Genomic DNA, 12,589 nt, shown 5'->3' on the forward strand with positions numbered 1-12,589 from the left:
TTAGGATTTCAGCTTAAAAGAATTTTAGGGGGACACAGTTCGGTCCCTAATGAAGAGTGTTCCATCCATGTTTCATAGGTGGGGCTGATTGCCATTGGCCAGGGTGGAGGGGGAGGGTGTGCCATGGGTGCTGTGGCCACATTGCTGTGTGCTTACGGAGCCTCCACTGGGGGTCGGCATTGGAAAGAGCCTGTTGGCCTGTGACTGATCCTGCTGGCTCTGGCTCCGGAGCCTGGCTCACCTGGGCTGCAGGGACGCACTCTGAGAAGCCACTGCCCCTGCCTTCTGGCTCAGAAGACTTTGAACCCTCTTCTCCCAGTTTCTCCCTTTAAGGCACACCTTCCTTCTCCAAGCCTCCCAGCCCCCTCCCCTTTCCAGATGTGGACTGTGGACGTATGTTGAACATGTTGACCTTGAAATCTGTGGCGGGCCTAACAGATGGGTTAAAGGTCATAGCCAGGAATCCTTTAGTTAGGCAGGTTATAAAATGCAAACTGGGAGTTCCCGCTGTGGCTCAGAGGTAATGAACCTAACTAGTATTCATGAGGTTCAATCCCTGGCCTCCCTCAGTGGGTTAAGGATCTGGTGTTGCTGTGAGCCGTGGTGTAGGTCATAGATGTGGCTCGGATCTGATGCTGCTGTGGCTGTGGTGTAGGCCCACGGCTACAGCTTGATTTGACTCCTAGCCTGAGAATTCTATATGCCAAGGGTGCAGCCCTAAAAAGACAATTTCAAAAAAAAAAAAAAAAAAGGCAAACTGCCCAGGGAGGAACAGAGACAGAGACAATAGATGTGTTTCTTTCTTTTTTTTCTTCTTTTTTTTTCTGTCTTTTTAGGGCCGCACTGGCAGCACATGGAGGTTCCCAGGCTAGGGGTCTGATCGGAGCTGCAGCTGCTGGCCTACACCACAGCCACAGCAACTCAGGATCCAAGCTGCGTCTGTGACCTACACCACAGCTCACGGCAACACCAGATCCTTAACCCACTGAGCAAAGCCGGGGATCGAACCTGCATCCTCATGGATCCTAGTCAGATTTGTTTTCACTGAGCCACGATGGGAACTGCAGTAGAAGTGTTTCTCCTGAAGAGTTCCCTGTGTCTTGCCCCCTGCCTCTCAGGTCCCTCATTGCCCTGGAGATTTACCCTGTCTCTGGGGGGAGCCCTGGGGAACCAGGGTGGGTTCAGCCCTTGTGTTGGGGACTCAAGCCACTGTCCTCTTTTCCTGCAGCTGAAGAGCAAATGGGACGAGTCCATCTTCACAAAAGGCTGCATCCAGGCGCTGGAGGGCTGGCTCCCCCGGAACATCTACATTGTGGCCGGTGTCTTCATCGCCATCTCACTGCTGCAGGTTTGTTCCCACTGCCCTTTGTGGCTTCCTCTCCCCTTGTGGCTTTACCTGTTCCCTTGAGACAGATTTCATGTGTGGAAAGATGCTGGCGGCTGAGGGTGTGGGAGGCCCCAGAGTGAGTAGCCTAGTGTCTGCAGGGAGAAGAACTGGTAGGAGAAAGTCAAGAATTCAGTGAATCAGAGGAGTTCCCTGGTGGCTTCGCAGGTTAAGGATCTGGTGTCGTCACTGCTGTGCCGCAGGCTTGATCCCCGGCCTGGGAACTTCTGCATGCTGTGGGTGTGACCAAAAAAAAGAATTTAGTGAATCAGAGAAACCAGGAGCTTTTTCAGTGTGCCCAAGGCGTGGAGGAGAAGCAGAAAACCCACCATTTAGCAAATGCTTGGCTCTGACCCCCCCCCCCAATTGAAGGGGTGACCAAGGTGGGCCTGGGGTCACCAGCTGTTCACACACTTTTTCCTCCTTCACTCAGCAAACGCAGCTGTTTGATCTCAAAGGAAGGCTGAGAGACAGAAGCATCTAGAAAAGGAAAGAAAACAATTTGCTAGCAAAGCAGGCAAGGGAATCAGACTTCAGAAGGAGTGGCTCATCAAATACCCACCACAACAAGAATTTAGGGGTGGGGAGGAAAATTCCTAAGGTCACCAAGTTCACAGGAGTCTGCTCCGGGTAGAAAAACACCAGTTTTCCCACATGATTATCTCGGTCACCGAGGTCAGGGATGTAAGCTTCAGACATCAGCATAGCCCAGATCGGGGAATCTCGTTTTTATTACGGAATTCAGGTTTACAGGAAACATTCAGAATTTGTTATTTTGGGAATCCGAACCAGTCAGGGTGACCCTGTCATTTTTGGTTTCACCTTGGGTATGAAGCATGTCCGGGCCTGTGGTGTGTGACGTACATGGTCGCGTTGGAGGCCAGGCTGAATGTCCACTTTGCGTCTGTGGTGCCTGCTGACTGCACCTTCTAGGCTCTAGGGACCCAGCCTGGTAGCTGCAGGGGCTCATTTGTTTTAACTGTGGGTTGGTCTCATTTTGCCGTGTGCCTGGTTGCTGCTCTCTGCATCCTCTGCCCCTGTGGGCAGGCATGGGGGGTGGCGGTGGGCTTGCCGGGCTCCACCTTGCCCTTTGGGCCCTGATGCTGACAGCAGCTGCCTCTGCGGCTTTGTTTTCAGATATTTGGCATCTTCCTGGCGAGAACCCTGATCTCTGACATTGAAGCGGTGAAGGCAGGTCACCACTTCTGAGGAGCCAGAGGTGGACGAGCAGAGCTGAGCCACGCGTGGAGGCCGCAGCCCTTCACTGCCATCAACTTTATGTCCAGAGGGAAACGGACGCACCCAGCACCCCATCTTCAGCACCCACTTGATGTGACCTCTCTGTTTTCTGCTTGCCGGCGCTGAAGACCAAGGGACCCCCTGCACAGATTTGTGGCCAAGACCCCCGCAGGGGTCTGCCTGGAGTCAGAGGACATGTCTTTCAGTGGGGGAGGTGACCTGAGGGACAGATGGCTCTGGTGGTTGCATCCTGGCCTCCTCACCACTCATGTGTCATTGGTGCTGGCCTGGAAGCCAGCTGCACCTTATGTGGACCTCTGAGTACCAGCAGGGCCCGCAGTGTCTGCACAAGTCGGAGTGTTGGCAGGATCCTCAGCCATGTCCAAGTGAAATAAGCCTGAGCCAGTGCGTGGGCTGGTGCCGCAGGAGTGCCTTGTCCACCACCCTCCCAGCCCCCAGGGTCAGGAACTGCCTCCAGCCTCAATAGCATTATGCCCTGATGGCAGGAGGGGGCAGTGGGCACGGCTCTCCTCTGAGAGTCAGCTCTTCTTTTCCTAAAGTGTGTAAATAGTTTATTTATAGAGTAAGAATGTTCCCACACCACGTCTTCATTTCCTCTGGCATTCTTCTCTCAACAGCCTTACATGGTGTCTGGGACTGAAATCACCCCTTTCAGTTCCCTTGAGTGTTTCATGAATCAACCCCACCAGCTTCTCCTTTTCATGCCTAGTCACCCAGCTGCACATCTGCGCACCCCCAGCCCACATACCCCCCACGCCCCCCCTCACTTGGCCTCACTGTCTCTGGTCTTGGTGCTACTGAAACTGTTACCCGGAACTTGAACCCTGGCCCTCCCCACTGCAGAGCCAGGGAGCCCCCCAGAGACGGCCAGCCGGAAACCTTTGGCCAGGGCTCCTCTCCAGGCCATGTGCTAAGGGCCGGCTGGCCAGCTTGGCATTCGCCTCTCCCTCGGGCCAAGGCCGCTGGGCCGAGTCATAGACCCCAGCCTGCAGCTGTGCAGAGGCTGGACATTTCGTTGCTGATTTTTGTGGTGACCCTCCACCCTCTGATGGGGTATCTTGGTCACCGTGTCCACCCTTCCAGTCAGGGCTATTGGGGGCTTGCTCTTGGAAATGAAGTCTGTCTCGTGTACTGAATAAGCCCCCTGGGGGTAGCTGGGACATTTGTGCATCTTTGGCGGGGCTACACTCTTAATGCTTCTCTGGGTCCTGTACCAGTCCTGTCCTCGTCGTTCGGGGATGGAGTGCTCCCTTTACTTCCTTGCCGAAGTGTACATGCTAGTGTGGTGTATACTGGTGGGTGTTTGTTGATGATGTTGGTTTTGTTTTTTTACAATTTTCTTTGTAGACTAAGGAAGAAGAATGCTTGTTTTTTAGGAAGTGTGATGCTTTTCTTTGACTGCCAAACTCTTTTGTGGAATATATCTTTATATTAATGCTGTTGTTCTGATTGGTTTTGTTTTGGGTCACGTCAAGAGGGCATTAAGCATCTCCGTGGTAAACTCAGCTGGTGAGGGAACCAGCAGGATCGAGTGTGGCTAGGCAGGACAGGAAGGTCAGTGGTTGGCACAATCTGAAATAAATTTCGAGTGTTTTTTTTTTTTTTTAGGTTCTGTATGCCACTTTCAGTGATGCTTTGTATGGAGGGTACAACTGGAACAAGCTAGCGTATGGCTTCGTTATGCCCAGCTGGAAGCACGAGCTAGAACTTTGACTCCATTGGCCTGGAGGAAACATTATTTTAGGATATAACTGTATCAGCCCAGGCAGTAAGATCCAGGCAGAAGAGCTTGGGGACACTGGGTTGGAATCTAGGACCAGCTGTTACACGAGCCACGTGTCCTGTACCTGTTGGCCTACCTGTGGAGGGGGGTCAGTGGCAGTGTCCACCTCGCTAGGTACAGATCTGACCCAGCCTGCCTTGGGGGAGTCAGGGGGCCCAGGCCTCCACTGCCAATGTGTGGGCACCAACAGCTCTTGCATAGCTCTTGCTGTCCCATCGATTCAAGTGGACCTGGTGGTTGGACTCTATGCAAGTGTCTTCACAGGTCATAGCCCAGTTCAGGGTGAAGTCTACCTCTGACTTTTTCAGAATTGGATTTGTTTTTCGTAAGATTACAAAGCTTTCTGGCCACTTTCAGCCATCTGACTGAGCTGGATGAGGATAAAAAAGGCAGGGTAAGGGTGCCCAGGGAACTGGGCTCTGCGTACAGCCACCGTGTAGCCCACCCGGCCTCCCCTGAGTCCCCAGCCACTCCCTGACCTCTTAGACTGAGATAGAGGCCAGCCCATGCCTCTGCACCTCTGCTCCTGGCCTGCCCACATACCCTTTCTTTACAGTTTCAGGGTTAGGAGTTCCTGTTGTGGCTCAGCAGGTGGTGAACCTGACTAGTATCCACGAGAATGTAGGTTCAGTCCCTGGCCTTAATCCCTCAGTGGGTTAAGGATCTGGCATTGCCATGAGCTGTGGTGTAGGTCGCAGACACGGCTCAGATTTGGTGTTGCTGTGACTGTGGAGTAGGCTGGCAGCCGCAGCTCCTATTTGATCCCTAGCCCGGGCACATGCAGCCCTAAAAAGGAATACATACATACATAAATAAAGTTTCAAGGTCTTTCCTTATCCTTCTGTGACCTTCCTCCCGCCCCCCAGCCCAGGACTTTGCTGCAATGTTATTTTCCCCACCTGCTCTCCTTCTCACCCCCTCCCTCCTTATCCCCCTCCCAGAAAACTCGCCTTGGCCCTCTTGCTTTCCTGCCTTCCTTTCCAGGCAGCTGCTAGTCTGGGCTCACTGTCCCCCTCCCGCCACTACCTGTTATTCTCCTCACTTGACTGAAAGTCCCTTGCTTCAGTCACTAGCCTCAGGGCCTCTCTTGCCTCTGCAGCTGCTGACCACCTTGTCCTCAAAGTTGTCTATTCTGGGCCTCAGCTCCCAGGGCTCTGACCCTCTCCTGTCCATCCTCATCCCACCTCCAGCTGCACCTGCCTGCGCTTGCCTGGCTCCAGGGGCTCCCGTGCCCCCAGGGCAGGAAAGCCATCTGTGCTGATGCATAAGACTGTGCTGGGCTTCCCCACATGAATAAAAATAAAAATGAATGGATCCAGAACTTCCTGGAACATAGGAAGTACTTGGAGTACTCACCAGTTAAAAACTGATTCAGTCACCCGAACATCTCTGAGGAAGGCATTTTCATTCCCAAACAAGAGACTAAGAGAAAGGTGAGTTACTGGTTGAGGATTTAGAGGAGCTGGGTGGAAACACTGGGAGCCTCGCCCCAGAACCTGCACTTGGCAATTAAATGAGGTGGTTTGGTTCCTGCCAGCCTTGTTTCTGAATCTCTTGACTCCTGCTGAGCAAAACCAGCACCCAGAGCAAGGCTGAAAAATACCAGTTTCCTAAAGATTATCCAGTTACTGGGCCTTGGCAGGTTGACACGAATCTGGAGAAAACCAGAGGGTATGGATCTGTGCTTCTATACCCGGATTTGGGTTCCTGGTTTGGTTTGAGGAGTGGGGGAGCTTTGGGAGAACAAGACATCATCCTCATGCTTAGCCCTACCCTGCACCGGAGGCCCTGGCTCTGGGTGGCAAGTTCATTTCCCTGCGTGGCCAGAGCTGCCACCCACCAGCAAGCCTTTGGAGGATTTTCTCTGCTGAGCGGTGAGGAATTGGACACAGCCTTCCCTCCAGGGGATACTATGCAGGGGCTGCCACTGGGGCAGTAATGGGCATGCGTGTGAGTATGAGCCACTGCAATCTTAGGGACCCTGGGGAGGGGGAGAGCTCCCAAAAAAAGGAGGCTGGGTCAGAAGCCAGCAGAGGAAGGAGAGACTCAGTCTCAGCAGAGACTACCTGGTTGCCTCTTGGCCAGCAACCTCGGAGGTGGCTGCTGAGGCAACAAAGAAAGGCCAGGGAGCTATTGCAGTGGTCCCAGCACCCAGGGCATCTTGCCCAGGTGTCAGGAGCTCAGCTCTGTCACTGCGTGGTCCAACACCCTGCGCTGTACCAGGTGAGTACGGTGGCTGCATAACCTTCACAGGTGGGCCTTTCTAGCTCTAAGTCATGTGAGGTGCCTGGCCATGGTCTGTAGGATGTCTGCCCCCACACTGTCCCCATTGATGGATCTTGGTAGAGGTGCTTCCACATGCTTGTCTGTCATCCAAGAGAATGCTGCCAGCCTTCCAGGGCAGACAGTGCCTCCTGAAGCTTCCTTCATCTGGGCGCTCTCCAAAAATCTGGAGAATTACGCACCTTTAGGGCCTTTTTAGTTCCTTGTAAACTCAGCAAGACCTGTCTTTTCCTCCTCACATGATCAAAACGCTTTTGGGGGCTCCAGGGTGCCTGGGGGAAACTTGACCCTGGCACTATAGAACAGTGACCGTGGTATAACTCTGGGGGAGGAAGTTAGTAAGTGGATACTGTTCTGGTGAACCCTACCCGTTTTAGAGAGTCCAGCTTTTGGAGAAGGAGGAAGTTGTAAGCCTTAAAAGATTCTGAGAGAATCATTTCATCGCTCTGCTTTCTTCCTGTGCTCTGCATCTTCTGCTTCAGCAGGGGCTTCCAAAGCATGGTTTAATAACTGCCAAACTAAATTAGCACCTCGGACTGTAGTTTTATCACCTCAAACGACTTTTAAACTAATCTCTTTTTTAAATGTATAAGTAAAAGCGATCCAAGCATAGTGTGTAGAGTAAAATGCGCGTATCCTTTTCCCCAGAGACACCCGCTATTAAGTACCCACCCGGAAACGTACGTGCACATTGAGATATCTTTTGCACACAAAACACTTGTGTTTTACATAATATTCTACAATTAGTTCTACTCACCGTATCTCAGAAATACTTCTCCGTGGGCGCAAACCTATCCCTAGTTTATTTTCACAGTCCACAGCAGGACTGCCAGGAGTGAATAGAGCTTGCTCTAGAATGGGGATTATATTTAGCCACAGGTAACAGAAAACCCATTTCAAACTGGCCTAAACAATGAGGGGAGGATTTTGTCTCCTGAACCTGGAAAGTCCCGAGGTGGGGTGAGTTTCAGGGCTTGATCGAGTGATTTTAGTGATGCCAGCAGGATCTGGTTTCCCCTGTCTGCTCTTCTGTCACAGCATCCCCACCACATGAAGCAGAGGGAGGCGAGACCCCACCATGGACCACCTTGAGCCTCACTCTGATGAGGATGGCGTGGGTGGCAAAGCCATTGAGGGGACATCCTCAGGCCCCTGTGCTTGTCCATCCCACTGAAACCATGTGGAACCAGTGTCCTGAGGAAGGGGGTGAGCCCTGGGAAGGCTGCCAATCCCTGTGATACTTCTGTGGATGGACATTTTAGTTATGGGGTGTGTTTGCTTGACGGTGGCTTATGAGAACCCCAATATTTTGTTATTGGAATTCCTAGAAGATTTTGTCTTTTTTTTTTTGCCTTTTTAGGGCCGCACCTGCGGCACATGGAGGTTCCCAGGCTGGGGGTCTAATTGGAGCTACAGATGCTGGCCTACACTGCAGCCACAACAACACAGGATCCGAGCTGCATCTGTGACCTACACTACAGCTCATGGCAACGCGGATCCTTAACCCACTGAGCAAGGGCAGGGATCGAACCTGCAACCTCATGGTTCTTAGTCAGATTCGTTAACCACTGCGCCACGACGGGAACTCCAAAAGACTTTTAAACACTTCCTGGGGAGGTGGGCTGACTTTGTAAGAGTGGCTGGGTGTGCCTGGGGCTGGTGTATGGTGAGGGTGGCCTGAGTACCTGGGATGTGCAGGCTGGTTCTGGGCCAAGAGGGGTGCTGCTGTGGAAGGAGGTGGGTGACAGCTCCTTCAGTAGCCTGTGGCCCACAACAGCACAGCTTCCACAGGGAGGCTGAGCAAGGTGGCCCCGCAGCCTGCCTTTGCCTCCATCTCTGGAGGCGTGGTTTGGATGGCATCCTTGTGTACAGATGAGAACGTGCACTAAAGATTCAGGGCTGCCCCAAGTTTGCCAGGGAGGGAGCTGTAGAGCCAGGGAGGCAGACCTGTGATGGAACCTTCGGTCCAGGTGGCTCACTGTCCGGTTGCTGGGTTGATGGCCCTCTTGGAGAAGGCACACTGGGTTGGGATCTGCCTGCCTGGCCTCTTCCCCACAGCAATGCCAGATCTCAGCTGCATCTGTGACCTACACCACAGCTCACGGCAACGCCAGATCCTTAACTGACTGAGCGAGGCCAGGGATCAAACCTGCAACCTCATGGTTCCTAGTTGGATTCGTTAACCACTGAGCCATGACGGGAACTCCACAATTTTATTTCACAAATTTTCTGGGAGTAGTTGAGTTCATGTGGATGAGAGTGCCTGGTAAACTTGAAAGGTGGTATCGACTGCCCACCTACCGACTACTCACTAGCCTTGTGGCCTTCGGTGAGTTGCTTAACCTCTTTAAGTCTTTTGTAAAATCAGGATAAAAAACACTACCAACATGGGATTTTTTTCAAGGATTAAGTGAGATGAGGTGGGTAAAGCATTTTAACAGAGGTCTAGATTACTTGGTAGGCAACCTCACATCCCACCCCCTGCCAAATGACTGTTTATACAGTCACTGAGATTTTATCCATAGCTACCAGTCCCCACCAGGCTGAGCTGCCTGGGTTGCATGAAAACAGCTCAAGCTGCCAGCCAGGCTGAAATAAAAAGACCCACTTCCTTGTCCTTTTAGGAACAAGGTTTTGAGGCCTGTGGGGAGCTTCAGCAGGTATTTGGAGTTCAAGGTCTGTTTCCTCTCTGAGTTGTGGCGGGGGTGGGGGTTGGTGGCGGAGGAAGAGGGGCTGTCTCGTGCCTGGATTGTGGATCCTGCTAGAAACCAGCGCAGCCGGAGAAGCTGCTCCTGGAGCCCCCAGCAGAAGCAGAGTGGCTCCCACCTGCCAAGGGGGCCAGTCTATCTGCAGAGACGGTGAGGGCGGCTGGCAGAGGGCCACTGCCTGCCTTCCAGGGCTCCAAGACGGATGATCTGTGGGGAGAATGGGATTAGAGGAGCTTGGACTGGGAAGAAGAAAGGGCCTGGAACCAGGCCTTGTAGGACATGGCGTGCCCTGAAAACAATAATGATGTTTGGATGGTTGTGGGTGGGGGGAGGCTAGAGTGGTCCTGGGAGGGGTTGGACCCCACCTGGTCCCACTGCTGGTAAAGAGAACAGAGGCTCAGGCCCAAGGCCTCAGAGTGAGGGGCTGAGTCCAAGGGAGGGGCCTGGAGCAGACCTGAAGCCAAGGCCGGGAGGCCGTCCATCTCTGACAAATGAGGATGTCCACTGCTAAGGCAGGACAGCCTCAGCAGGAGTGGAGCCAGGGTGTGTGTGTGTGTGCGCGCACGCACACGTGTAGAACATTCATGGGGTTCCACTGTGCTAACCTGGGCCCTCAGGAGAAAATCTTTGTGTCTAGAACAATGTGGGCTTTATTTAGGCCCCATTTATTTAGGTCCCAAAGTTAGGAGGATGCTAGGAAACATGGCCTCAGTTGCAGGTCTGTTCTAAGGCCACATGAGCCCAGTGGTGTCACCTCTGCTCTGACTGGTGGTAGCACCTTCTGGGCCATGCTGTCCCTTCTCCTGCCCTCACGGCCCAGCCATATCAGTCTCCCCGTGCCTTTGCAGGGAGCCCAGGGGTGCAGGCCTTGTTTGTAGGTGATTCTTTGGGCCCAAGCAGTCATTCGCTCTGTTAGCTGTGGATGGGAGGGAAGATTGTGGGGCTTTTTCAGTTCTGGATCTGTTTTTGTTTTGTCCTATTTTTAAAAATCAGCACAGCTGTGGTCCTCTATGCAAAGAATTGGAGTGGCCTCTGGGAGGGACTCTCAACCCAGTCCCTGGAGACATGTAGACCAGGCTGGATACCTCCTGTTGGGGGTGATATGGATAGGGCTGGGGTTGGGGTGGGGATTGTGCTGCAGGGACCAAGGCAAGGCTTCCCATTCCTGACAGGCAGTGGTCTTTCCTGTGCCCTTTGTTAGCGATCATTTTTCAAAAGAACCAAAACCAAAACCAGTACAAAACCAGCATCTCTCATCTAAAGATTACATATGCATATGTCAAAGATTTTAACTCATTAAATGACAAAAAAATTTTAAAAAGGAGGTCCCGTTGTGGCTCAGCAGAAACACCCAGCTAGGATCCATGAGGATGCAGGTTGGATCCCTGGCCCATGAACTTCCACATGCCATGGGTGTGGCAAAATAAAATAAAACAATAAAGTAAAATAAAATATAAAATAAAATAATGCAGGAAAGGAATCCAAAGGAGCCAGTCTCTCATGTGAAAAGTGGAGCTGGGGTGGCAGGAGTTAGGGTGTCTCTGATGCGCCCTCGGTAAGGGTTAGCCACTGAGAGAGGCGTTCTGGGGCCACTGGCTGCCCTCTCAGTTGGGAACAAATGGCTCAGGCCAAATGCTGCCTGGGTGTCAGCAAAGCTGCTTTAGACCATGTCCCTGTCAGCTCCCACAGACACGCCAAACTTGTCTTCTCTTCTTCAACCTCAAATCCCTACCTGCTCCTTCATGTCTCACCCATCTCAGCTGAGTGGACTGCCACCCACCCAGTGGTCAAATTCAGGAGTGTGGGTATCACCTGGGCTCTAAGGATGACATCCGCTCCTCCTTCATCAACAGAACATCAGGTCATCTCTTCTAAAAGTTAAACCTCTCCTCTGACCGAGAGGTCCTTAATGCTCTGCTCCATGGAAACACCATCATGACAGATTTCCGTGTCACTCTCCCCTTTTTCTCCTGAATGATTCCTGGGATGACTCTGGTGTGCAGTGTGTGCATTTGAATCTCTTTTCAAACATAACTGCACTTTAAAGTGAGCTTAGGGAGTTCTTGCTGTAGTGCAGTGGAAATGAATCCAACTAGGAACCATGAGGTGGTGGGTCCAATCCCTGGCCTTGCTCAGTGGGTTGAGGATCCGGCGTTGCTGTGAGCTGTGGTGTAGTTTGCAGATGTGGCTGGGATCCTGTGTGGCTGTACCTGTGGAGTAGGCCAGCAGCTGTAGCTCCAATTCCACCCCTAGCCCGGGAACTTCCATACGCTACGGGTGCGGCCCTAAAAAGCTAAATAAATAAATAAAATAAATGAATAAATAAATAAATAAAATAAAGTGAGCTTAGCTCCCTTCTCTGTGATTCGCAAGGCCAGTCTTGGAAACTGCAGGGGGCAGGGATCTTTGTAGGAGTCTCAGATAAAAGAGAATCTGTAAGATGGTCTAAGAAACTGGGGTGTGGGGCCCAGTTTTTTTTTTTTTTTCTTTTTCTTTTTGTCTTTTTAGGGCTGCATTGGCAATATATGGAAGTTCCCAGGCTTAGGGGTCAAATCGGAGCTGCAGCTTCTGGCCTACACCACAGCCACAGCAACGCCAGATCCGGGCCATGTCTGCCATCTACACCACAGCTCACCCCAAAGCCCGATCCTTAACCCACTGAATGAGGCCAGGGATTGAGCCCCTGCCTTCATGGATGTTAGTCGGATTTGTTATCACTGAGCCACAGCAGGAACTCCTGACTTTATTCTTTAAAGCGGGAGTCTGGGGACACAGAATTAGCTACAAACACCTACCAACTCCCAATATATTGATTCACCGTTAGTGAGGAACCAGGTCGCATATTAAGGAGCAAGAAACAACAGTCATTGTCACCTACTGAGAGCCTGGCCCTACATAATTCACCTCATCCGTTTAAAGCTGACAAAAAGCCTGGGCAGCGCCCTGATTTCTTGAGAAGCTCTGCCGGGAAGTTCAGGCCTGGCTGGCTGCAACCCTGGGCTCTGTAAACATAAACATGTGTGTCTGTGCTGTTGTCTTTCTGTTTACAAATGTCAGCCTGGGTGTCCTCACTCTGTAAACGTACTAGGATTCCAGCAATTCGTGGTAGGGAAAGCCCCAAACCTGCTCATGAACTCTGCTTGCTAACCCACATGCCTCTGACTCCTGTGG

General features: G+C 52.1%; 1 protein-coding gene across 10 annotated transcripts in view; it reads left to right on the forward strand.

Annotated features, from left to right (window-relative positions):
• Positions 1–4,090, forward strand: part of TSPAN14 (tetraspanin 14) — a 59,082-nt gene extending 54,992 nt beyond the window's left edge. For all 10 annotated transcript variants that reach the window (XM_021074409.1, XM_021074410.1, XM_001926602.6 and 7 more), the window contains exons 8-9: positions 1,229–1,348; positions 2,522–4,090. In XM_021074409.1, coding sequence (XP_020930068.1) covers positions 1,229–1,348; positions 2,522–2,593 — 192 coding nt within the window. In that variant the 3' untranslated portion in view covers positions 2,594–4,090. The remainder of the gene's footprint in view (positions 1–1,228; positions 1,349–2,521) is intronic.

This window comes from Sus scrofa, chromosome 14 (genome assembly GCF_000003025.6).
Source record: "Sus scrofa isolate TJ Tabasco breed Duroc chromosome 14, Sscrofa11.1, whole genome shotgun sequence".
Classification (NCBI taxonomy): domain Eukaryota; kingdom Metazoa; phylum Chordata; class Mammalia; order Artiodactyla; family Suidae; genus Sus; species Sus scrofa.